The 26,375-nt window shown below is 34.7% G+C and overlaps 1 protein-coding gene across 2 annotated transcripts in view; it reads right to left on the bottom strand.

Annotated features, from left to right (window-relative positions):
• Positions 1–26,375, bottom strand: part of GMDS (GDP-mannose 4,6-dehydratase) — a 262,683-nt gene that overhangs the window by 77,469 nt on the left and 158,839 nt on the right. For both annotated transcript variants that reach the window (XM_034429061.3, XM_034429062.3), the window contains exon 8: positions 4,881–4,999. In XM_034429061.3, coding sequence (XP_034284952.1) covers positions 4,881–4,999 — 119 coding nt within the window. The remainder of the gene's footprint in view (positions 1–4,880; positions 5,000–26,375) is intronic.

The raw sequence follows: 26,375 nt of genomic DNA, 5'->3' as shown, positions 1-26,375 counted from the left end.
TCTCCATTCTCATGGTCAGATTATTTTTCACTTGAGATTTAGAATTTCAGCGGGTTTTCTTTGCAAGGAAATCTGTGAAAATAGTCCCTTTTCAGAGAAATGAATTGTGAATGGAAGAATCGGATTACTCATTTGAAATAGCTAGTATTATAGTACATTATAAAGCGAACACTTGCCTTTTTCTTTCTTGCGATTTTTTTTCCAGAACCCTATATATATTTAAAAAATTTGTAATCTGTGTTTTTCAAAACAGTTTGGCCATACCGGCAGAAAAAATGAAATTTCTCTGAAGAATAAGACACCCACAATAATTTCAGGGAAAGGCAATACAGACTAATATGATTGTGACAATGTATTCATTGCTTTTTGGTGTAAATCTCAACCCTTCAAGCAATGCATAATTTTACTGTGGAATTATATGCAGAATTATAATAAAAAAGCATTCATAAATCTTTCCAAGACCTGATTAGGCTTATCCTTCCTTTTTTCACAGCATCCATTAAAACCTCTTGTATATTACAGTGGTTTGAGGCTATTCTTATAGTCCTGCTCTTATTTAATAAGATTAATGACAGAAAATTAGTCAAGACAAGTGTTTGCCTGTTTGGTTTATCCTTCTGGGGTTAAATTAGAGAAGGAAAATGTTCTTCTGTCATGTTATTTAATTAGTAATAGGTAGAAAGAATTTTTTCAAAAATGTTTTACTTGTATACTGAAATTATTTGTAGCTCAAAGGCCTTCTTGTCACTGCAAAGAACTAAATTGGAATTTGTCTGACTCTTATTCACAATTTTCTTTGGCATTAGCAGTGTTAAAATATTCAATTATATTTCAGAAACTAAAGGTCTAACTCTTAGAACTGTTTATCTGTCACTTGCCAAAGTTATTTTTTTCAGACTAATACAATGAAACAGTCATCTAAGAAGATAGACTGCTGAGTCTGATGTTGAGAAAGTACTTTACAAATCAATAACATGGTTAATTCCTTTATTTTATTTTATTTTTCATTTAAAAGCATAATTATTATGCTCTATCAGGATTTTAAAGTTAAAATGACATGTAATTTATAGGTAATTCTCATTTAGTGACTGCCTCATATAGCAGCCATTCACAGTTACAAAGGTGATGACAAAATAACTTTGTGACCAATCCTCACATTTATGACCTTAGTAAATCTGTAAAGCCAAAGAAAGCTGAAGTAAGGTCAAATAGTTGTGGTTTCACTTAGTGACTGCTTTGCTTAACAAATAAGTTGATAGTCCTTATTGTGGGATTGTGAATGATCGATGTATGGTGCAGTCAATAAATTTTATTCATCTGTAACTATGTGATTAGCTTTATGCAAATAAATTGCTTATTTCTAGATCAGGATAAGTGAGATGGAACAAGGAAACAAACCTTTCTTCACATCTTCATTGTTCTATTATACACTGTTGTAAGCACAAAATACTTAATATTAGTGTTACCATCCAAAGATGCCTCCCAGGAGCACAACTTTATTGGCTTTTGGCCTATATATAAATGTTTACATTCCACCAACATATGAAGAGCCAGTCGTTCTAGTTACAGGTAGTCTTCAACTTACAACCATTTGCTTAGTGACTGTTCAAAGTTATAATGGCACTGAAAAAAATGACTTATAACTGTAGCACTTACAACCACTGCAGCACGTGATGAAAATTTGGGCAGTTGACAATTAGCGTGTATTTATGATGATTGCAATATCCTGGGGTCATGTGATCACGTTGGCGACCTTCCCAGCTATCGTCCGACAAGGAAAGTCAAAAGGGGAAGCCAGATTCACTTAACAACCATGTTACTAAGAACTCCAAGTGATTTGCTTAACAACCATGGCAAAAAATGTTGTAAAATTAGGCGTGACTCACTTAACAACTACCTTGCTTAAAATGGAAATCTGGATCTCAATTGTGGTTATAAGTCAAGGACTCCTGTCTCTGCATCCGGTTTCCGCAATGATAAGAAAATTGGATGCAGCATGAAGACATCTGTATTGTAAAATGCTTACAATTACCTCTTACAAATAAGCTACTTTAACTCCCCAACCTCAAATATGTTTCACGTATGGACATGCATTTGTATGTTCTTTTTTCTATACTTAGAGAGTTAATTAATTTGGCTCACTTTTATTTTTAATTGAATCCTATATCCAATCCATCTCTGTCTTACATCAATTTGGATAGTTTATTGTTAACTGAAAGATATTTTCATTTCAGGTGCTAGGTATTAAAAACAAATTAGTTAATGGTGAAAGAAATTAGCAATGTAAGTTTTTCTAATCATGCTAACATTAGGTACAGTTGAACTAAATTCCAATAGTAAACAAACATACAGCCCGTGCTTTCTATGTTTTTCATAACATAGTCTAGTGTATAATAATGAACATAAAATAATGGCTTATTTGTTTTCCTTTCCCCAATCTCTTCCTCAGTTAGAAAACTTCTTGTTATGTTTATCAAGAGAAATAATAATAACCATTAAGTATGGGCGACTTAAAACAACTGCATTTAGTGATCTTGGTTTGTCTCAATAAAGCAAAACTTACACAAACCACCATTTTACCTAGATGTGGCAAGATGAAAATGGAAACAAAAGCTTTAAAATTTTGGGCATGGCAGTAACAGAAAAGGAGAAAGGAAGAAAATATGATATTGTGGTTCAGGCACATTGTATTAAATGTATCAGTGATTTTCAGAGTTCCATATTAGTATCATGGGAAAAAGTATTCCTCTTCCTTCTTTTTTCTAATTGAGTTTGACTTGCTTATGCATGGACACCAGAAAAGACACAGAAACAAGAAAATAGTAAGTATAATAAACCAAAATATAAACCACAGAAAGTATTTACAAAGTGAGCCTAATTTTATTATCTGAGTTAGAGAAATATTTCACTTTTGCAATAAAACCACTGTATATAGAATATGCAGTATAAATTATGCTTTATGCCTCAACATTTTTATGGCTAAATAGGATGGCAATTACTGGGGGTGGGGGGGAAGAGTGAGATTAGTTGACATTACTATGGACATTGAAAATTCAAGTAAACCGAGTGGTACTGTTTACTATTCTGGGTGGTTAAAATTGGATTTGAGGAGCCTTGGTAGTACAGGGGTTTAAGGCACCCTGTTATTAAGCTGGTTATTAAGACCAGCTGCCTGCAATTATTGCAGGGTTCGAATCTCGCCAAGGCTCAAGGTTGACTCAGCCTTCCATCCTTTCTAAGGTAGGTGAAATGAGGACCCAGTTTGTGGGGGCAATAAGCTGACTTTGTATAAATATACAAAAGGATGAAGGCTATTGCTGAGCACATTGTAAGCCGCCCTGAGTCTTCGGAGAAGGGCGGCATATAAATCAAATTAAAAAAAAAAAAAAAAAAAAAAAAAACTAGAGAAGTGAAAAATAATATGCATATATAAACAATAATTTTACTTTCATAATTAATTTACTATGATATAGTACAATCCCAAAACAATTATATAGATACTATCCTGTTTCCCTGAAAATAAAACATCCCCAATCGGGCTTTTGAGCACATGCGCTAAAATAAGCCCCCCCCACAATAAGTCCTCCCTGTAAATAAGCCCTCCCCAAAAATATTTAAACGCATGCGCAGCCGGTCCCCGCCATTTCCTCTGGTTAGGGTTAGGGGGCCAGAGCTGGAAATCAGGTAAGACGGCAAGGGGAGCCCCGTCTTGCTCAACACGCCCCAAAATAATAAGACCTCCCCGAAAATAAGGCCAAGCACTTATTTCAGGGTTCAAAAAAATATAAGACAGGGTCTTATTTTCAGGGAAACATGGTATATAAGAGTATGAAGTAGTAAATTAACCTAACCATACTCTGGCATACTTTCTTATTACTGTCTCATAATTCACTGATAACTTTTTTTTATTATTGCGTACCAAATTTTACCAGGAAGGATACTAGATAGCTGCCTCAAAACTGTCACTCCCTTCTTTTTATTCCAAATCTAGACCTGAATAATTTCACCACATTAGTTTTTTTTTATTATTTTTTTTCTTTATTTTTTTTTAAATTTGATTTATATGCCACTCTTCTCTGGAGACTCAGGGTGGCTTACAATGTGTTAAGCAACAGCCTTCATACTTTTGTATATTTATACAAAGTCATCTTATTGCCCCCACAAACTGGGTCCTCAATTTACCTACCTTAGAAAGGATGGAAGGCTGAGTCAACCTTGAGCCTGGGGAGATTTGAACTAGCAGTAATTGCAGGCATCTGAATGATAATATTAATTTGTTTGTTTGTTAATGATAATATTAATTTGTTTAAGTTACTTTGGGTATCTTTTTATACAAGAGTAGAATACAAATGCAAACAATGTTAATAAATGTGAAATATTCTGTAGAGCTTGTTTTGCCTTCTTGTTTCTCTTTGGAAGTTCAAAGCATACTGCATTTAAAGAACAGAACCTGCTCTCTAGCTATATTCCTTTTTTAGTACATCTGTCAGAGTTTTAGTTTTGTCTAAAAAAGCCTGGCAGAAGCTGTCATTTGGATTAATCTAGATTAGCATAAAGTTTCTTACTGACAATTAACATTGACACACATTTCAAACTTTCAGAAAGGGATCATTTTAAAACCAAATAAACACTACATGTAATTTCATAATGGTCCATTAGTATATGGCTTATACATGTTTTGAGATTAGGCAGAATTTTCATTTCTTAGTAAGGAAATGATATATCTTCAAACCAGAGAGATGTTTAATTGATATTCAAATTTCATAAACATCAGATTGAGAAAACATGTATCAAAAAATGCCATAAAGTTACAATCAAATAAATGGACATGAATGAATAATCATCACGCAGCATCATTGTCATTTCGGGCCTTTACTTACACAATAGTTTTACCAATGTTCTGAAACGCCTTCTCCACAAATTCTCGGACACTGTGGACCTCACCAGTAGCTATTACAAAATCCTCTGGTTCATCCATCTGCAACATTAGCCACATTGCCTGTGGAAAGAAAAGTAAATTCTGATTAGTCACCAGGATAGAAATCAGGAATCTGTGAGTTCTAGTCTGGCCTTAGCTATGAAAAACTGGCTGGGTGATTTATTCTCATTTATTCTTTCTCAGCCAAACTCACCTCGCAGAGTTGTTTTTGTGCGGGAAATTGGAGGAAAGAAGGGTATTAGGTATATTCGCCACTTGAGTTATTTATAAAAGAAAAAAAATCAAACGGGATATAAATAAAATAAAATAAATAAATTTTCTTAATCTTCTTTGGCACTTTATATTGTAAAACAGCCAAATTTGATTCTAATGGACAGGTTCAGGTCCTTTCCTTGACAACAACAGGGAAGTGGCTTCTAGGATTTTTTCCCCTTTAATCTTCAGTTTAATATCTTACCTGCACACTTATATTATTCCATTTTGGAATAAGCAATGATATACAAAGCAGAAAAAAAGAAGTAAAAAATAGTAAGCAAAGAAATTAAGATATGTTGTTGTTTTTAACCATTTAGTCATGTCCAACTCTTGGTGACTTTATAGGCAAGTGCTCTCCATGCTATCCTATCAAGCACAGCTTCTTTCAACTGTTTTATGTTCAACTTTGATTCAGATTTGATGTTATCAAGCCAGCGTGTTCTTTGCTTGCCCTTCTTCTTTCTCCACTAACCATTCTTAGAATTATTGCCTTCTCCAATGAATTTGTAAGCATAACATGGCCAAATTAAATCAGACATAGTCTTATTTATTTATTAAGGTATATGGATTTCCATTTTTATATTCTCTACCCAACAACCTGGAATCTAGATTCTCTTAGTTTAACAAACATACAACACACTCATTCTTACATTTCATTTGGTAATCCATGGTCTTTTAACCTTATTCTTTCTGCATTCTATATGTAATAATTATTATAAAGGCCCATTATGGATTTAGCTTAATGTGGCTTTCATATAGAGAGGTGGTATAGATTAGTTTACCAATAGTTTTACCTATGTTTTTTTATCCAAAAGGTGCTTTTCTAAAAGGCAACTGGACTTTCTTGGTTTTGTTTCCCATGAAAATGTTTCACTTCTCATTCAAGAAGCTTCTTCAGTTCTGATTCTTGGATGAGAAACGAAATATTTTCAAGGAAAGAAACCCCCCCCCAAGAAAGACCAGTTGCCTTTTGGAAAAGCACCTTTGGGACAACCATGACCTGGAGGATTGAGAATCTCCATAGACACTGCGTTTGTATTAGGGGTGAAATCCAGCAGGTTCTGACAGGTTCTGGAGAACCAGTAGTGGAAATTTTAAGCAGTTTGGAGAACCGGTAGCGGAAATTTTGAGTAGTTCTGAGAATCGGCAAATACCACCTCTGGATGCCCCAGATTGGAGTGGGAATGGAGATTTTGCACTATCCTTCCCCCAGGAGTGGGCTGGGAATGGAGATTTTGCAGTATCCTTCCCCTGCCATGCCCACCAAGCTACGCCCACAGAACCGGTAGTAAAAAAAATTGGATTTCACCACTGGTTTGTATCCATAAGCCAACTACAATTCATGAGTTTTGGGACAACAGATAAATTTCATGAACGAACAAATCATAACATTCTTGCTAAAGTAAGATCGTTTTTGCCATAAAATATCTAATATGTCCCAAACTCAAAACCCGATTTTACTCAAGATTTCGTGTGCTCTTCTAAGCAAGTTAGAATCTTTAGCCTGCATCTCACCAATGAAGAGGTAATGTATTGATACACAGTCTGTATTTGCGAAATATTATTTAGTTTATATTAGAGGAAGAAATAACTGAGTTTTTTTTATTTTTTCACAAGCTATATGTCTCACTGCAATATAAGAACACTTATCTGTATTATATATTTAATCTATCCCAAATTTACCACCAATAGACATGTAAAAATAAAAGTGGGATGCTGCTTTTAACCATTCTGGAAAACCAAAAGGTTATCCATAAGTATATTCAACTGTTTTCAGGAATTACTGTTTGTTTATTTTCTACCAACAGTGCTAGTTGCCCTTATAATCTGGGATGTAACGAAGTAGACAAACTGTGAGCAGAACAGATGGTAATGTTCCAGGGACAAATATACCATTTGTTATGGACAAATGGACCATCAGAATGGTGCCTTCTAAGTGTACTGAAAATCAAAACAGCTTGATGTGGCCTCTAACTGCTAAACAACAGAAATTCTTCATTCTATTAGATTTTTTTTTGTTCTTCCAATGGCATTTCCCTTTTACATACAGTTGGTATGCAGCTTAGGGACACTTATGGATCACTTTGTCCAAATAGTGTGGAATTTCTTTCATCAATTATGACTTATAATTATCCATTTCAATTACTAAGAATAAAAGTCATTGTTATAGTTATATACATGGTAGATAGATGATAGTTTTACTACATTCTATGCTGTTCAATGTACTGTGTAAAATGCTGGTCTATGAATACAAATAAATACATGAAAATGTAAATCTGTGATCTGTAGGTTAGATGACTTAAAACTTTCATTTTACACATCTTAAACGCTGCCGAGATGTGATTGCTGCTGTTTCATCTCATGAAGTGCAATGCAATGTTTGGATCTTTGTGTTTTAATGGATGTCACATTGCTTTCATGCTCAATAGGCTCTTCTCTTGGATAATATCCTATGTGAATGCCATGAAAGCTGCTACAGTTTTGGGGGTAGGTTAAAAATATTTTTATCTTAAGTAAAATAAGATTGATCTTGCTTAATTACACATTGTGTTTGGGAAATTTTAGTAGCCAAATGCATGCTTGAATTATTTAGGAAATTTAAAAAGTAAAGACATAAATCTGATATTGTTTTGCCTACAATGTTAATATAGTTTAACTGAAATTTTTAAAAAAGATGCATTATAAAGGACAATAGATGGACAACTATATCCAGGTTTTAAATAAATAAACGCAAATATCCATTATAAGGCACATACAGCTTTACCTATTTTACTTAGTGGACCTGTTGGTATAAATGTGGTTTCAGTACTAAACAGTTAACACAGAGAAAACAAAGAAGAGAAATAATATCAATGAATATCTTCAGCATCCCACAGTAGGTTAGTAACTGAGCCAGGAACAGAACTTCAGGTTTCTAGACTCCCAGTCTAGTACTCAATCAACCAGACCACACTGCTACATATCTGGAAAAAAACTTATTGCTGCTAAGTCCATTCAAAATGAATGAAATATTTTTAATCCCTTTGTGAAAGAAACAGAGAGCTACCTGTAAAGTTGAATTCCTTTTTAATAAATAATCAGCATGCAAACACAATAATTCAAACTATCCCCATATGGTATAAAGGGACTGTTATCTTCTAGGATAACCCACAATGCTATTTGCATTGACCTCGTCACATCACATTTAAAGAAAACAACTTTAGTAGGTCCCCAGATGCTAGTGGATACTCTGCAAATCAGATTAATGTAAGCTCTGGGACAGCTCAGTTACTTTTGGTAAATACCACCTGAACTGTTCAGATTCCACTCCCATTCCTCAAATCAGAAATATATATTAAATACAGGTATGCTCACATAAGTATTGTAGTTGCAAGTCATTTTTACAATTAAAAATTAAAGCTTGAGTTTAATAGTATCTTCTAGTTCTGCAGCTGAACTAGTAGTTTGGATGCAGTTAATTATTGAGTAAACATATAGGATGTCTTTATATTTGTATTCTATGTCAAATGTGATATCTTAGCCATTTCTTATTAGAAAAACAATATCTTTAATTTTATTTTAATTAATCTACATGCTTAATTAAGAATTTTCAACTGGAAGGTAGAATATAAACCTGACATACACATGACTTTGAAAGGAAGCCTTAATTCTTAGCTCTTACTGTTTTTCCTTCATTTATGCATAGATGTTTCTTAGGTGCACAAAAGATAGAATAAAGTAACATTTAAAGATACACTCCCTAGATTACACAGGAAATCATCAGTTTATTATATACTGTACTGATAATTGCTAGAGATATTTGATGCTTTGAGGCATCAAGAAAGATGCCTCTAATAAAGGAGGCCTCTAATAATTATAGCAAGAAATGCAGAAATACTATAAGCCTAAAAGCTAGTATCTAATTTACTCCAAATCTGATTCATATCAACATAATAGCAAATTCAGGTCATACAATAACTTTTCATTATTACTTACTAACATTATTGCTGATTATGTGTTTATAATGGTGCAATGATATGTACTGCATTACCTGGTTCATAAAATAATAAAGCCAATTACATTGTGCCTAGAGTTCACATATAAGGTTGTGCTTAGAGTTCACATATAAGGCAACTTTCATATTGTATAATTTTACTGCATTATATCCAACATATTAAAATCCTTCAAAACAAGACTTCTAAAGCATATCAGTGCGAATCACCATATACAAGACTGCAATGTATGAATAAATAATTTGTGTGATGTTAACTATGACACTATACATTTCTGATGTGTTCTAAAGCTCTTTTAACTTTATATCAAATGCAACAATAAAATGTATGAAATATTATTTAATTAGGAAAAGTTTAGTTTTGCTATAGTTGCTATTTTAAGCATATTTAAAAATGTAGTTTCATAGTTAATACCAACTTTGTTTTATCTTTTTATAACTGCTTATTTTATAATATAGTTACTGATCATGAATATATATGGTTCAGTCTTATTAAAAAAAGAAGGGATAAAACTAACAACAACAACAACAGAGAATAGTTAGGAAACTAAGTTAAGCAGAAATGCGTACACTTGACTACTCAGTTATCAAACATCTCGAGTTTGCTCTTCCCATCTACACTAAACGATTGATTCTTGACTCATTCATTTCTGGGTTTATATTGTAGCGACTTCAGGATCAGAATAAATACAAACAAGAAATACTGCAACTGTTATGGAATTGATTACTGGTTTGATAAAGGAGAAAATCTTTGTTTAAACTTCAATGGAGTATAATGAATAATCACTGATTGCAAATATAGAACATATGACATGCTAAATTAGAAGATAAATGATCCTGTGTGCAGTGTGATAATGTTGCGTGAATTGCTGCAAAGCTGCAGTCTAGTGGATCCTATCATAATGCTAGACCATGTCCAGAATACAAAGGCCTCTGTGCAATAGGTATTCATCCGTTCATCTCTTTATACAGCTGTAGAGTGTTTTGGTCCATTTGTTCTCTGATGGGGCTGCACAACTGAGCTAAAAGTTCAGCAATTCTCACCTTCCTGTTCACATGCTGAACACTGTGACCCGTGACATGGCTAGGCCTCGATCTGTGATAAAATTCGCCGCTTGACTTTGGCTGCCTTTTAACTATCAGAGGTTACACACTAAAGGCAAAGACAGAATTTTCTAAAAGTTCTTAATAAAATGATCCAATAGAACATTGGTCTTTTATGAATACACAGTTCTTCAAGTGGTTTTCTTATCTGTATTATATATCATTGTTAAACTTGGTGATAGATTAGTGATAATAACAGAAAGTAAAATAAATCCACAGAACAGCAGAATTTATCTCTGGACTTTAATAGCAAAATTGCCTCTTTAATGCTTGAGATTTTTCAAGAATTCCAAATATGAGTTTGTAATCTTGTATAAGGAAATAGACAAAATCCAACTGTGGTGTGAAGTCCATAGTCTCATTTTTCATATGTGACCCTATTTTTGATTCACAGCAATGAATACTATATAGGTGTATGGGCATATATCTATCATATGGACATTTTCATAATTATTTACTTGCATTTATGGTTTGCATGCAAATCAGAAATAGGTTCCCAACATTTTTTTTGAAAGATGCAATAATATAGCCACAATGATGATCAAAAGCAGCATTTTTAAACTTACAACATGGATCCCAGGCTTGATTTGTAAACAAATAAATGGAAAATAAGATGAGCATGGGAATTCATTACTGACATTCTGTTAACTTTACAGAATAAGATGTTATGCCAAGGATATTACACTAGTATTCCTGGCTAAGTTTGGAAGTTGAAATGTTTTGAAGTCGGGAGACAAGTAAGCATTCATATAGGCTAACACCCTTGGAGAAAGAACCTGTTTTCTCTCTCACTTTCTCTTTCTCTCTATATATTTGTGTGAGAGAGTATAATTGCATGTAACGTTTCAAGCAATTGTAGTCATGTCTCACCAATCTAGCATACCAACCAAAACTTATTAACTGTGCTGTCATCCATTAATACAACTCTTGTTAATCAAGGCTCACTTTAACTACATTTCTTGCTTCCTTACCATAAAGGAAGCATTCATGTGCTCATGGCAGCAAGACCAACCTGTACAGCGTCTTGATTGTGGTGTAAACCTTGTGAAACCTTGCAATTGTTCATTTCCTCAGTTATTTCTAATTCTTTGTGACCCAGAATTGTTTGCCAGTACTTGCTTCTTTGACTTGTAGAAGTTTACACTTGTGTCATCAGAGATAGTATCTATACTAGAGTGGAGTCTCATATACTATCACATTGATCATGATACAATATTTGGAAATAGCAGCTGACATCACCATTTGCTCAAAGTGTTACAAGTACCAGTATATAAACTTCCATGCCTGGAGCATGGAAAGTAAAGACCAATATTTGAGAGAAATGAAATATAAAAATTATAGCCAGTGATACTGTAATTGCTTCATTATTAAAAATAGTTTTGTAATCACACAGGCTTTATAATCTTAGGTTTTCTACTCATAAAAAGTAATTTTAAAACCATGTCTATCCATATAACTACAACTAGAGCTAAAGCCTTTAATGAATGTTCCCTCTTGCAATTTATCTTTGAAATGCATTGCTCAAAAATATCTAGCTAAAGATCAGTGACGCAGTACACTGAAAAATTGGAATGTTTCCCAGTATTTCTGAAATGATACAGGGGGGTTATGCTATTAGATTCTGTTATATGGCTACCACCGAAGTAGATTTGGGGACAAAGGTTTTTGTTAGGTGCCATCTCTTTCTGGTTTCAGGTAAGGAGGTTTATTTGTAAACAATGACATATATCCTATACAAACTATAAGAGAATGAAGTGCCCTTGTCCCTGATGATCTGGGGAGTCCTGATTGTAACTTTAGCTAAAAATATTAAACAAATGCTGTGGCGTTACTTCCTCTTTTAGGCCTATCCTATACTCTGCTCTATAGTAAATAATTCCTCTAGCTCTCTCGATTAGCTTCTTTACTTATGTGCTTGCCAAACAGACAAGCTGGAGCATGTTTTCCTACAAATAATTATATTTTTCCCCCTCAGTAACCTGCTTTAAATGTGGCCATTGGGCTCAGGAACAACACTCTTGCTCTTGTTTAAAAAAAAAAAAAAGTTTTTGGGGACCTCAATGGAAGGATGCTGCAATGTTCAGGAAGAACAATACTAAAGAAAGAATAGTGGGGTTTTTTTTGTGAAACTCCCTGGACTATGTAAATTCAATAGCTGGCAATACAAGAAAATGCTTAAGAATAGGCGCAGTATAATCTAGATAAACGTTAAAATATGAACTCTGAGAAACTTTTGCCCTTAATTCATTCTAAAATTTTCATCTTTTGCTTCGAGTGAATGCACAATGCCCCTACTGTATTATCAAACATAAATTCAATGTTGTCTTCTTCCTGGTATCAGTGAGTGTCAAATTATTGTTTCTTCAACATACAAAAGTATTTGTGTAAGGTTTTATTTCTGATCTTTAGAAATTTTTGCCAGAGGCAAAATGAAACAGAAAGCTGTTTGTTGGGAAAGTTCACTGACAAAAGAAGTTTAATATATATGTCATCCTTCACTTTTTCTTTTTTTTTTTCTTGTAAAGGTTCAGAATGATTTTTTATACAGGTGTTTTATGTGCATACTTTATACTTTATACATACTTTATGTGTGTATCCTACCCTGAAACCATGGTGTATAGACAGTCCTCGACAATTCAGTTCAAATTTTCTGTTGCTAAATAAGACAGTTGTTAAGTGAGTTGTGTCCCATTTTATGACCTCTGCTGCCACTGTTGTTAAGTGAATCACTGCAGTTGTTCAGCTAGTGACATGGTGGTTAAGTGAATCTGGCCTCCCCATTGACTGCTTGTCAGAAGGTTACAGAAGGTGATCGATCACATGACCCCAGGACACTGCAACCATCAAAAATGTAAGACAGTTGCCAAGCATCTGAATTTTGATCATGTGACTATGGGGATGCTGCAATAATCATAAGTGTGAAAAACAGTCATGTCACTTTTTTCAATGCCGTTGTAACTTCAAATAGTCACTAAACAAACAGTTGTAAGTTGAAGACTACCAGCAATAGTTTTTAAAATTGTTTCCTATAAAATTTAACATGTTTCAGGAATAATAAAAAAAAAACCCTAGGGTGAAGATTTGAATCCTAATCTTATTTTAAGATTTATTTTAAAATTGTATTCTTGAAACAAATCAGCACTGTTTATTAAAAATAGACATGATTCTGAAAGATCTTGATGATAAAAAAAGCAGAGCATTCTTAAAACAATAGCAGCATTGGAAAGAATAAATGTGTGATGCACTTATTTACCAGAGTATTGACAGATATTCTATATCCATTATTATCATAGATATTATTTACTTGCAGAGAATCAATATTTTTGGGTAATAGTTTGCTATTCTTCTTGGACTGAATTCCATTATCCTTCATAAGTTTAGGATCACAGCTCTGAACTAAAGGCAAATTGTATCTTGGTATTCTATACTAGCTCTCTCAGATTTTGGAAGAAACCAAAAGAATGCATGCTATTAAGGAGGGAGACCCAGGCATTCTCAATTTATATATGGTGCCTAAAACAGTAGCAGATCTGGCAAAGAAAGAAATTATTGAGGAATTTGAGTAGCATATTCTTCATAGGCTGGCTCTTTTTAAATTATACATATGACTTGAACCGGAATTGATAAGCCCAGAGTACAATGTTGGCAATTCTGTACTGTATCTGTGATTGTGGAGTGGTCTTAAGGATAGCAAAGACAGAACTAAAAAAATTCTATCTGCACTAAGCAGGGATGATGAAATAAATTTTCTTACTTTTTTATTTTAGTTATAGTAAAAGCTACCTCCTACTATAGAATAGGAAGTAATTTGAGCCATAGACAGAAAACCTCAGATTGTGACTTTTAAAACTCTAAATAGTATATGCAGTTGACAGCTAGAATATTTAAAGTACAGTTCTCTAAGTACAGTTCTCTACCTCTCATTTGGAATTTTGTTCATAGTATATTAAATTGAATTGAATTGAACTGAATTGAATTGAGTTGAATACTTTATTTGGCCAAGTGTGATTAGACCTACAAGGAATATGACTCCAGTGCAGATGCTCTCAGTACACATGCAAAGCAACAGAATAATGATAATTATAAAAATACCAAAAAGAGGGGGAGTAAGAAAGATAATAAAAAGGATAAATAATAATACTACAACCATACTATATGGTAAATACACAAAGACATTAGGTGTTCAGCAGAGTGATGGTATATCTCTTTGTCTACTTGCTTTGGCCCGCAATGAATGCCCTGTAGTTCCATTCCAAAGGAAGGAGTTGAAACAGTTCATGTCCAGGATGTGAGGACTCTGGACATGAACTGTTTCAACTCCTTCCCTTGGGACGGAACTATGGAAAACAGGCTGAATGCAATTGTTCTTTCTGCAGTCTTAACTATCTGTTAGAGTCTGTACCTGTATCTGTCCTGTTTAGTTGCCATACCAAAAGTGACTTGTCCATCTACTGATTAACAGTAACAACAATTAATGAAAGATTCTCTTTTAAGGCAATAGATAGCCTATAGGAGCTATAGGAGCCTGGGTGGCGCAGCAGACTAAAGTGCTGTTAAGTAGGACTTAGCTGCCAGCTGCCTGCAATTACTGCAAGTTCAAATCTCACCAGGCTCAAGGTTGACTCAGCCTTCAATCCTTCCGAGGTAGGTAAAATAAGGACCCAGATTGTAAATAAATAAATAAATAAATAAATAAATAAATAAATAAATAAATAGCTGTGATGGCGAACCTATGGCATGCGTGCCAGAGGTGGCACGCAGAGCCCTCTCTGCTGGCACGCGCGCCATCACCCCAGGTCAGATCTCCGTGGCTTTTCTTTCGTGAGCTTCTGTTTCCCTGCAAATGACAAAACAGAAGCTCACGAAAGAAAAAGAACTTACCTCTTGCTGTGCTGCCAGTGTTGGTATGCCCCGCCTCCCGCTGATCTTCGGGTCTCTGCTGCGCATGTGCACGTGCATGTTCGTTCATGTGCATGTTTGCACATGCATGTGTTCACGTGCATGCATGCACCTTTTAGTTTGGGCATGCGCACGCACACAGTTTGGGCACTCGGTATCTACAAGATTCGCCATCATTGGCCTATAGCATTTTGTATCTTAAGGAGATGTACCTGGCCCCATTCTTGACTAAACCTTTAGGAAACTTTCAGGAAACTTTCTATTTCAGTAAGCTGCAGACAATTGCCTATATATTGACTGATTTTTTACTTCAATGTCTACCTGCTTTTTGCTTTGTGTTTTTAATACTAAAAATAGAAAAGAAGAGCTTAGTTTATTTTTATTTTTATGAAGATTTAACTGAAAGAAGCATCTGAATATGTCACAAAAAAAGGTCTTGACAACAATTTACTGAAAAACCAAAATGTAAACAACATGAGAAACCTGAAGCAGAAGGATTTTTGATGCTTGGAAAATCATGAACATCAAGAAGAATCAATACACAATATTCTTTCTTGACATCTTTGTTCCTAAACCAAACTATTATTATTGTTGCTGTTGTTATTATTATTATTTCCAAAAATATGAAGAATGCTTCCAAGTTTTACCCTTTATGAAATTCAGAAGAAATATTTTTAAAGAATCAACTTACATAGCTTCAAGTATTAATTTTCTCTTATATACAAATAAAGCACAAATATTCTATTTTTTAAAAAAAATCTAAAAACCTCAAAAGCAGCCACCCTATTTAATCAACTTAATCGCTGTATGAGTGAAGGGTGGTACCCAGAATGTGGTCAGACACAGCAGACATTGGAATGAATGCTAGGAAAGGACTAGTCAAGGCCATGTTTTTTTTTTTTTTACAAAGAACTTTAGTCAACTTTCAAGGGAAGTATTGGTTTGTTGCTATAACAACTTAATCCCTTTAAAGCCATTCATCATGCAGGGTGTATTGATCACCATGATGCAAGAACTGGGTGGCTGATTTGCTTGGTTCAGATTAAGGTATTCATGCAATGCTGTCTCAATTCTTAAAGAAAATAGGATTAACCATGTACTTTGCACAAAGAGACCATCTCAATTTCAACCAGGAAGCATTATGCTTATTATAAAGGAAACAAACAAAAAAAAAAGGCAAAAAAGAAAGTACTTCAGCATCACTTGTAAATATATGGAGCTTTAAACGAACGTGTCTAATAAATATGCATACAGTATTCAAAACACAAGAGTGTGATGAAATCTTAAAACTGAATACATGGCTACAGGACAAAGAAAGAATACTAAGACTATAATTGTATTTATACGAATACGAACTCACAGAAAATTGTATATGCACTTTTTCTTTCATCACTCATACAGTAATAAAATATTCCTTTTAAACGGGTTGAATTAATAAAACAAATGCTTCATTCGCTTTCTGGGCTATAGAAGCATGTAAGCTGACATGGATGTTCACTGTAACCACATATGGTATTTTTTTCTTTTTCAATCTAGAGTTCTGACTAGAGGCAAAAATGGTCAGGCTCAAATTGTCCTACTTCAGACACATTGTGCAAAGATTCCAGTTTTGATTGAGACCTCTCCTGCTTTGATAAACTTGACCAGGCAGGATAGACTCCACCTGTCCAAAATGCCCAAGCCCCATCCCATCTTCACTGGGGTTGATGGGCCAATAGTTTGTGCCAGCTGGCAAATTCCATAAAAGAGGAGGGAAGTAAAGCCAGAGGATTTCACCATTGCCTGGCACATTACATTGTGTACATACAAAACCAGGACACTGTCATTCTATATTAAGATAGGAATTACTAGATTAGCACAAGAATATTGTAGATATAAAAAGTCTACACACTTCAGTTAAAATACCAGGTTTTGGAGGTGTAAAAAAAAAAATCAAACCAAGATTTTTTTTTCACTTTTAATATAACACAAGCTGTACAATTCAATTGAAACTACACAACTATGTTACTCTATGTTTTTATTGATATTTTTCCTCCCAAAAGATTTCAGTTTGTTTTTCAATTGAATTGTACAGCATATGCTATATTAAAAGTGGAAAAAAATTGAGGTGATTTATCTTGATCTGATTTTTTTTTTTTACATCTCTAAAACCTGACACTTTAACAGGGGTGTGTAGACTTTCTCAATCCACTGTATATAGTTTGGACTGCAACTGAAAGCTTTCATTGTGACTCTATTTTATTCAGTTTGTCTAAGAAAAAAGCTTCGGCTGACACCATAATTGACTAATTATTCAATTCATGTTAAAACTTGCTGTTAAATGCTAGATCAGTTCTTTCATACTTATTATGCAAAATAGGAAACAATCGCTTTCAAGCAACAAAGTGGTTATAGTGCTAGACTCCACTAGAAAGGCTGAGATTTAGGTTCCTGCCCAATTTACTATGCCGGGTGGTTGTGAGGGATCTTGGGCATATCATCTTGAATAAGGAGATAAAGGTAGTCCTCAATTTACAACCGTTCATTTAGTGACCATTCAAAGTTACAACACTGAAAAAAGTAACTTATGACCTTTTTCACACTTACAACCGTTGCAGCATCTCCATGGTCACATGATCAAAATTCAGATGCATGGCAGCTGGTTCATATTTATGACGGTTGTGGTGTCCAGGGATCATGTGAATACCGTCTGCGATCTTCTGACAAGCAAAGGTTATGGGGAAGCCAGATTCACTTAACAACCATGCTATTTTAACAGCTGCAGTGATTCACTTAACAACTGTGGTAAAAAAGGTCATAAAATGGGACAAAATTCACCTACCAAATGTTACTGACAAATATTTTGGGCTCAATTATGCTCGTAAGTCAAGGACTATCTGTATTGTCTTGATACCTGGGGATTCCTGAAGAGTCTGGAATCCCAGGGCACGAGATATCTACTTCCAATAGGTTACCTGACCGAGCTATTAAAGCATAAGAATTTATCAGCAGTCAGAATACAATGGGCAGCTTCAAATGATGTGTTTCAACATACTTACCAGTGCCTCATGAAGTCTGTTTGATCAAAGTTTATATGAAGCTCATATAAACTTTAAGAAACCTCTAAAAGTAATGATGGGTTAATATTTTTACTAATTAAAATATTATGAAGTGCACAAATGTCCGAATTCTTCCCAACTGAAACAGGTTTCCTGGAGCCAGACCTAAAAGTCTGCTCCTAATTACAACGTTAACATTTAGGGGATGAAGTTCTTCTGAAGGATATCTCAGAAGCCTAACCTACTTCACAGCTTTGTTATGATGATAAAATAAAGAAAACCTCCCTGTAAATTGCCGTTAGCTTCTGCAGGAAAAACGGGATATTAATCTATCAAGTTATTTAAAAGTATTTGCAATATTTATGTATTTAAACAAAAAAGTTTGCTATTTTTTAAAAAAACATGACAAATAAGGGAAATCTCCTTTTATATTTGATATATTGGATAGGAGGAGTATACACTATTTTTAAAGCATATGTTCATAATAAATCTGGAATATAGTAAACTATATTTTGAAAGGGAATTTGGTACTAAAGTTGCCTTTTCGTTTGATAAAGAATGAAAATATAGAAAAGTGTGTAGGTATTATTTCTGAACTGTATTCTCATCAACTTTATTCGTACAATGATAAATTTGTTCTTACTAAACCACTTAATTCTAGATTATTTTGAACTAAGGCAGATTTGTGTTTTCATTTTGCCCTGGGTAGCTTGTAACAGATTTTGTGAAAAGAAAAAGAAAAAAAAAATCCCTCCTGAGACGTGGGAGTATTCTCTGCGGTTGAAAAATAATACCCTTAAACATTTAAATCAACTTCATTCCAGAAGGAATAAGGACATGTCTGTTAGAAGACTTCTATGAGTAATGAAATTAAAACAAATTAAAAAGTATTGCAGGATTGTGCTCTGAGAAATAAACCTTAAAACACATTTGCCATAATACAACTCAATATGCCCATACATTTATATCAAATTATACAACTGCTAATGAACAGTTAAACCTCCTCATTCAGTATCTTTAACTTAAAGCAACACAGGGGAAAGGCACTGGAGTGAAACAAGATCCATTATTTTCTTGGACTGCTCTTTCCATTTATCTGATGTATCCCACACAAACAGCGTAAATCAGACCTCCCTTGAATTCCACTTTTGCACTGCAACTCTTCCCAGTCCCCGTGGTGAACCCCTGAGTCAAGCCAGATGGGATTGGTAGAGGGATGTCAAGGAAGTGCTGAAAAGGTGGCTTGGGTCTCTGGCAGATAGTCTGGAGCTAGTTTTTCAACAAATCTGTGGGGGCTCTTGTTTTGCAATTTCTCAGGAATGTTTAATTCTCCTCATCCCTTCCCGGAGTCTCTCTGGAGGGGTCATGGAGGCCTGTGACATCCCTGGAGGGCACTGCCTAACTAAATTAGCATGAGATAACTTCAGACTGTCTTCCAAACAAGAAAATAGAAGGGAGAGAATTTCATTAAAAGCAGAAGACTAGGGGATCCAAGTTAATCCCAGCCTTGAGCAGCAGCAGAAAAGTTTTGTGTTTATATATGACTCTAGTCTCTGTTACAGAGTTCACTGCCTATAATATAAAGCTGCGTTAAGTGCACGACTTGACCTCAGTTGACCAAATTTTGGTTTTATAATAAAGACAAAAGTGAGTTTGGTAGCTTTAAAGAGTTTGATTAGCAGCTGTTCAGCCTATTTGTGTGTCATTCTGTCAAGTGCAGATATCCAATGGCGAAAGATAAACATTTTCAGTGCTTCAGTCTTATATGAGCTTTTAGAACAGGAAACATGAGCAGTTTAATATGCAGGCCTATTGGAACTCATATATACAATTTCAGATTTCAGTTTTCATTAGTAAAGCAAATACAGTATACCTCCAAAACTCACATGGACAATTCAAACAGGCACTTTTATGCCCTATATGTGGAAAATAAACCTGTTCTCATAAGTATGAAAATCCTTAAGTGATTTTATTCCAAACTCTTAGTACAGAACATTTTTCAGTACAGCAAAATATAATACACAATTTTTAAAATAAAAACTTAAAATAAAATACAGTATTTTTAAAAAATAGCAAGTCAAAATACCTTATTACATTCCAAGAGAAAATAATTAAAGTTACTTCCCAGTGTGGACAAAGCTTAAGGACAGCAAAGAATATTTGTTTCTAGAAAGCATGATATTTTATTTTCTTTCTTTCTTTCTTTCTTTCTTTCTTTCTTTCTTTCTTTCTTTCTTTCTTTCTTTCTTTCTTTCTTTCTTTCCTAGCCTTTCTCCTGCATTTGAGAAAGAAGACTATAACTGAATTTCTCATTATTGTTGACCCATGAGCCACAAATAGAAGTGTGAGATGTAGAAGGGAACTTATCATGTTTCAGATATTCTGAGAAATAAGCTTCTTTACTATTGGGCCTGCTGGGAGTTGTAGCCCAACAACAACCCTCTGTAATAAAATACTCAGCAGAGGAAAAAAAATTCTACAAGTAGCGCAGGATTTCTATTTCCATTCATTTCTAACTAGTGCTTGGATTGCATTCTTGCTTATTCCTAATAGAAATGTGGGATCATAGCACAATAGACGTGTAGTGTTTATTCTCCAAGTGTTACATGCATATTCAAGAACAATGAACTCATATACATTTCTCTAAGGTTATGATGATATAATTTAATTTTAATTTAGAGTTACCATTACCTTTGACAGTTCTATAGCAATATACATAAAGGTAGCCCATGTACAATAGAGTTTTAATTAATTTTAGTTTATTGTATTTTCTTTTTCTGAAAATTTTGTCATATCTTTTTCAGTTTGATTGGAATGTACCATAGTTCTCATACACAACGTGTTGTAACAATTATTTATAGTCTAAACAAAAACAAATCCTACTTTAAAAAAATCTCAGGGAAGAACAAACTTGATCCAGTCTTCCTTTCCTTATTCCCATGGCCTACTATTTCTGATGTGGATTTGGGGAAACATTCCTATTCTAAATGTTTGTTTTCTAAACCTTACTAAACAAGAGTTCACTATTCCAATGTACAATAATAACTTTTGATAGAAAGATCTGGATTGAAGAACGGTACCATTTAGGCTCATCACCTGAGTACTCTTCACACACTCTGCTTTTTTGCTCTGAATCAGACACAGACTCAGAAATATGCAGGAAGTATCAGTTTTTCGGAAAGCAAGGGGTAGTTGCTGCACAGGCTCCATCTTAATTATTTCCTGGAGGGCTGTCTGAGGACATTTTGCATCCTAAGTTAACTACTCAATGTTTTCTGTCTTATTTCCAGTAGGCAACCCCTATAACTCATTTTGGTTAAGTATGTGAGTTGTCAAATTGGATAAGACTTAGCAGAAAAAAGTATTTCAATTAAGATAGCAAGCAGCGTCAGTACAACACATTTCCCACCCTCCCAAAATCACATTTACTACCTATTATATTCGATTGGGACATCCCGTCACTAAACAAAGCTGGTTTTTGAAAATTAACTTTATTAGTTTTTGTAATTACAAAAGTAATAATTTCTGGCCTTGTTAAGTTGCATCTTTGCAATGTACCATTTTTTTCTTTTGTTCTGCCCCATGTGATCTATTTACTGTCTTTTCTGTATGTGAAAACGTTATGAATCTATAAAAGATAATGACGCTTTTCTCTTCCATCCACCGCTTCATTAAAAATAAAGAAGAGGACAACAACTGGTATAGTTAGCATTAAATCACATACAGGTAGTCCTCGAGTTATGATGGTAATTGGGATTGGAATTTCCATCACTAAGCAATGCAATCATAAAGTGCAACATCATGTGACTGCATCACTTAGTGACAGCAGTCCCCGTTGCCATCACTAAGTGAGAATGGTGGACCATTAAGTGAGCACCTCCTCACAACTTTCCACTGATTTCTTAAAACCACAGTTGGTAGTGAAGCCAGCAGAAAGTTGCAGGTCACAGATGGTTTGAGAATAGGCTGGCAGGTGGGATAAGAGGCTGCTTAGATAAGAGGGAGTAAGGGGACACATGGGTGGTGGGAGAGACATGGCACAAGCATTGTTTTATGGTGAGTGGGAACAGGTGAGAGAGGGTGGCTCATAAGAGGCAGGGGAGACACAGCGTAAGTGCAGTGGGGCTTTGGATAGCTGCTGCAAGATGGGGGAGGATGAGCAAGTGGTCATGAGTATGGTGAAGCTTGAGGAGCATGTGTGAGTGAGGGAGTTATCTTGCATACACAGCATTACCACCAGATTCACAGCTGGATGAATAATGGCCCTCAACGTGTAGTCCTTAATGGAACTACATAAGTGGTGGGTTTCTACTGGTTCGCCCTGGTTCAGGCGAACCAGTAGTGGCGGCGGTGGGAGGCGCCGCCCACCTGCCCGGATGTCATCATGGATGCTCTGCGCATGGGCAGAAGCACCATGCGCGAGCGAAGAATCTTGACACATTTGAGCATTGGGCCCTAACCAACAACATGCAGTTCAGTGGTGAGAAAAACCACGTTCTGCATTTAGGCAGAAAAAAACAAATGCCTAGGTATAGAATAGGTGGTACCTGGCTCAACAGTAGAAACTGTGAGATGGATATAGCTGTCCTAGTGGACTGCTACTTAAGTATGAGCCAGCAGTGTGCTGTCACTGCCAAAAAAGCCAATGCACTCCCAGGATACATCAACAAAGGGATAGCATCAAGATCCTGAGAAGTGATAGTACTGCTCTATGCTGCACTAGTGAGGCCATATTTGGAATACTGTGTTCAGTTCTGGTCACCACAATTACAAAAAAGATGCTGAGGCCCTAGAAAGAGTTCAGAGAAGAGTAGCAAAAATTATAAGGTGTCTGGAGGCAAAACTGTACAGTGAACAGTTAAGGGAATTAAGTATGTCTAGACTATCGAAGAGAAGGATTAGTGATAGTTGTCTTCCAATATTTGAATGGCTCTCACAAAGAAGAGGAGGTCAACTTATTTTCCAAAGTACCTGAGGTCAGGGCAAAATGTAATGAGTGGAATATCATTTAAAGAGAGATCCTAGAAGGAAGGAGAAATTTCCCAGACAGTGAGAACAATCAATCAGTGGAACAGTTTACCAAATAAAAATTATTCACTTAATTATAGATGTTAAGCAACCAAATACACTGCCTATTGGAATTTCAATACCTATTGGAAACTGTGAGGTATCTGAAAATATTACAAGTCATTAGCACTGAAAAATGCCATTTTCCCCTTAAAATGTTTAAGATAATGCCTTTAAAACTTTGTAAATCAAAACTGTTATTACTATTACTAGGTTAAACAGAGAAAAAAACGATACTAAATAATAAATTTTTCGGATGATGGTAATTTGCGGGCAACACAGTATTAATATAAAATGCTTTTTGGAACACTACTATTTTCTTCATTTAAAATAAATGAACTGGAGAATTAAAAATTAATCTTAAATCTGTTAAAGAAGTTGTATTAATATAAATAAAGCAGAAATAATCCAGACAGTTTTATGACTTCACACCCACAAATGAAGATGAAAGGTAGCATTCTTGCTCTAGGAAGCGAGGCAAACACAGAAAACAGATGGAGAAGCTAAATGGAAATTTCAATAAAATGGACCACAAAGAAGCATTTGTAAGCACTGGGGAACTCAATTTTTTTAAGGTTCAAAATTGGAATTTTGCATTATTCTAATGGCGTGCCAGAAGGGTACTACATTCCTTGAAGAGCAGAATGAAGATCGAGTTAGATTGGGCTTCTCAACACCTCAGCAAAACCCCCCATGGGTCTCATTTTGCCAGGATGACTATTTATATGACAGGTAAGGGAATAGTTTTGTGGGATTCAGTTACACTAGGCCTTTGTGACCTGCAGGTCAAAAGAGCAAATGCAAAAGTGACAATGTGGATAATTGCCTGTTTTGGATAATGTAATACTGATTGAGGGTCAATGATTATAGCACCTGAAAGATAAATGAGCTGATGTGAAAAGCTCAAGAGAAAGATAGCAAACAGGGAAAACAGTATGCATCCTTCCAGGGTGAATAATGAAAAGCTTGAATTCCTGCCTTTGAGAGCAGGAAAGTTGATTTCCTGAACTGAAACCACCAAAACTGACTGGTGGCCAAAACTTTAAACATGTACAGGAAAACTTCTGACAGGGAATGAATATATTAGCATAATAATAAGACAGTACAGAATTGTAAAATGAACATGTTCATAAAACTGGGCACAGAATCATTGATATGCTTCTATATTTTCACCAGTTTGGTGAAAAGATGGTGTTTTATCACTGATTTCTACAGTTATTTAAGGAAGTAAAGTTAAAAGTCTGTATGACTTAGACCCGATTTAGCTGCTTCTACTTCGTTTTTCTTTCCAGCTGTTTCTGCAGGAATGTAAGTCACCTGTTCTCCAATGTCATGAACAATGATTGGCTCATCAAGAAAGCTTGTTTAACTGCTCTAAACATACGCTCATAGAAAAGCAGGACACCTTCTTCAACGATTTTTTTAAAAAAAATCTCAGGAAAAATAGGGTTAATATTTTCTCCCTTGACTCAAGATAAGAGACAGACACAAAGCAATTTCACACAATGTGAACATTTTCTCTAGTAATTAATTTATAATTAATTTATAAATAGATTTCTATTTCTGTGATTATAAGTATACCTGGCGGGCAAAAAAATAGATACAAAAATGAAGAGGATAGGTTATTTCTTCGCAACGGGCCATACTGCTGATTTTAATGGATGTTTCATTCCATTAAAAAAATCTTATTTTCCCATTATTTGCAGAAAAATAGCTTACTTTCAGCTGTGATATGTTAACCAGGGCATGTTAGGAAAGAATGTTTCCTATGTGGATTAGGTAGATAGTTCATTATACTAATCTAGTTTTGCTTTCTATAAATTTTTCCTCTGATAAGGATAATATATTATCTTTTATTATGTTTCTTCATAATAATAATAATAATAATAATAATAATAATAATAATAATAATAATTTGCCGGACTTGAACATTTTGACTCTACAAAAAACCACCTTACTCGGAACAGCTTACATCCTCCTACGATACCTTAACAGTTCCTAGGTCCTTGGTTAGGACTCGAGCTGCTGAGCTATTAACCAGCCTCAAAGGCTGTGAATCTCACTAAAGATTAACCAATAAATAATAATAATACATATTAACTACTACCGGAGCTAAACTGCAACCACGTTTATTAGTTGCAAAGTTAGCTGACTTCAATACCTGTAGAGCTAGATCTTTACACTATGTGTCCAAAATAGGATAATTTGAATCTGTTCATTCGCCCCTTGAATGAATACACTGGATTGATTTGTTCAATGATCAATTTGTTTGTTTTCTCGGCTGTCCACCATCTTTGCAGGAGTCCTCTCCAACTCCAAATGTCAAAACCACCAATACTCTTTCTATTCTGCTTTTTCAAAGTTCAATGTTGCTTCCATAGTATGTTACAGGAAAAAAAACATTTCCTGCATGATACTGATCTTTGTAGGTGGAGACACATCCTGAAATCTGAATATTTTTTCTAGGGCCTTCATTGCTACTTTACCAATTGCTAGTCTTCAGCATGTTTCTTGATTGTTGGTTCCTTTACTCTTAATAAGTTATAAAAGGCAGGAACTATCCATCATTTCCCAAATCGTCATTATCAGGTCTAAGGCTGGTTGCTGTACCTGTTGTCATTAGTTTGTTCTCTATTCCTTTCTTTGCTCTAATTGTTTCATTGTGTTTCTTGACTTTTATTACTAGTACTTAAGATCATTTATATTTTCAGCTCTCATAGTGGTGTCATCAGCATAGCACAGGTTATTGATGGTTCTTCTTCCAATGCACTAATTTAGCTACAGTATAATTTTTACGAAGGTATAGTAAAAATAATAAAAAATGACTTCTTCTGCAACCGCAGTATATTAGGTGGCTTGTGGTATATTAATCATATCAATTGACCAAAGTCATAATTGTCCCTAAAAATAATTATCTAAAAGTCCATCTGGTAACTCTGTCTCCTGCCCTTTAATTTTTGTTTGCTCACCACTTTTCACATTTTTATGTGATTTACATAATTATGCTTACACTGAAAGATAACAGAGTGCTGAACATGATATACACAATACCATAGAAATGAAAGAGATTCCATTACAATTA

This window comes from Pantherophis guttatus, chromosome 3, assembly GCF_059756535.1.
Source record: "Pantherophis guttatus breed Tessera chromosome 3, ASM5975653v1, whole genome shotgun sequence".
Classification (NCBI taxonomy): Eukaryota; Metazoa; Chordata; class Lepidosauria; order Squamata; family Colubridae; genus Pantherophis; species Pantherophis guttatus.
Note: the sequence above shows the minus strand (reverse complement) of the source record. Positions and strands in the feature narration are given on the sequence as shown.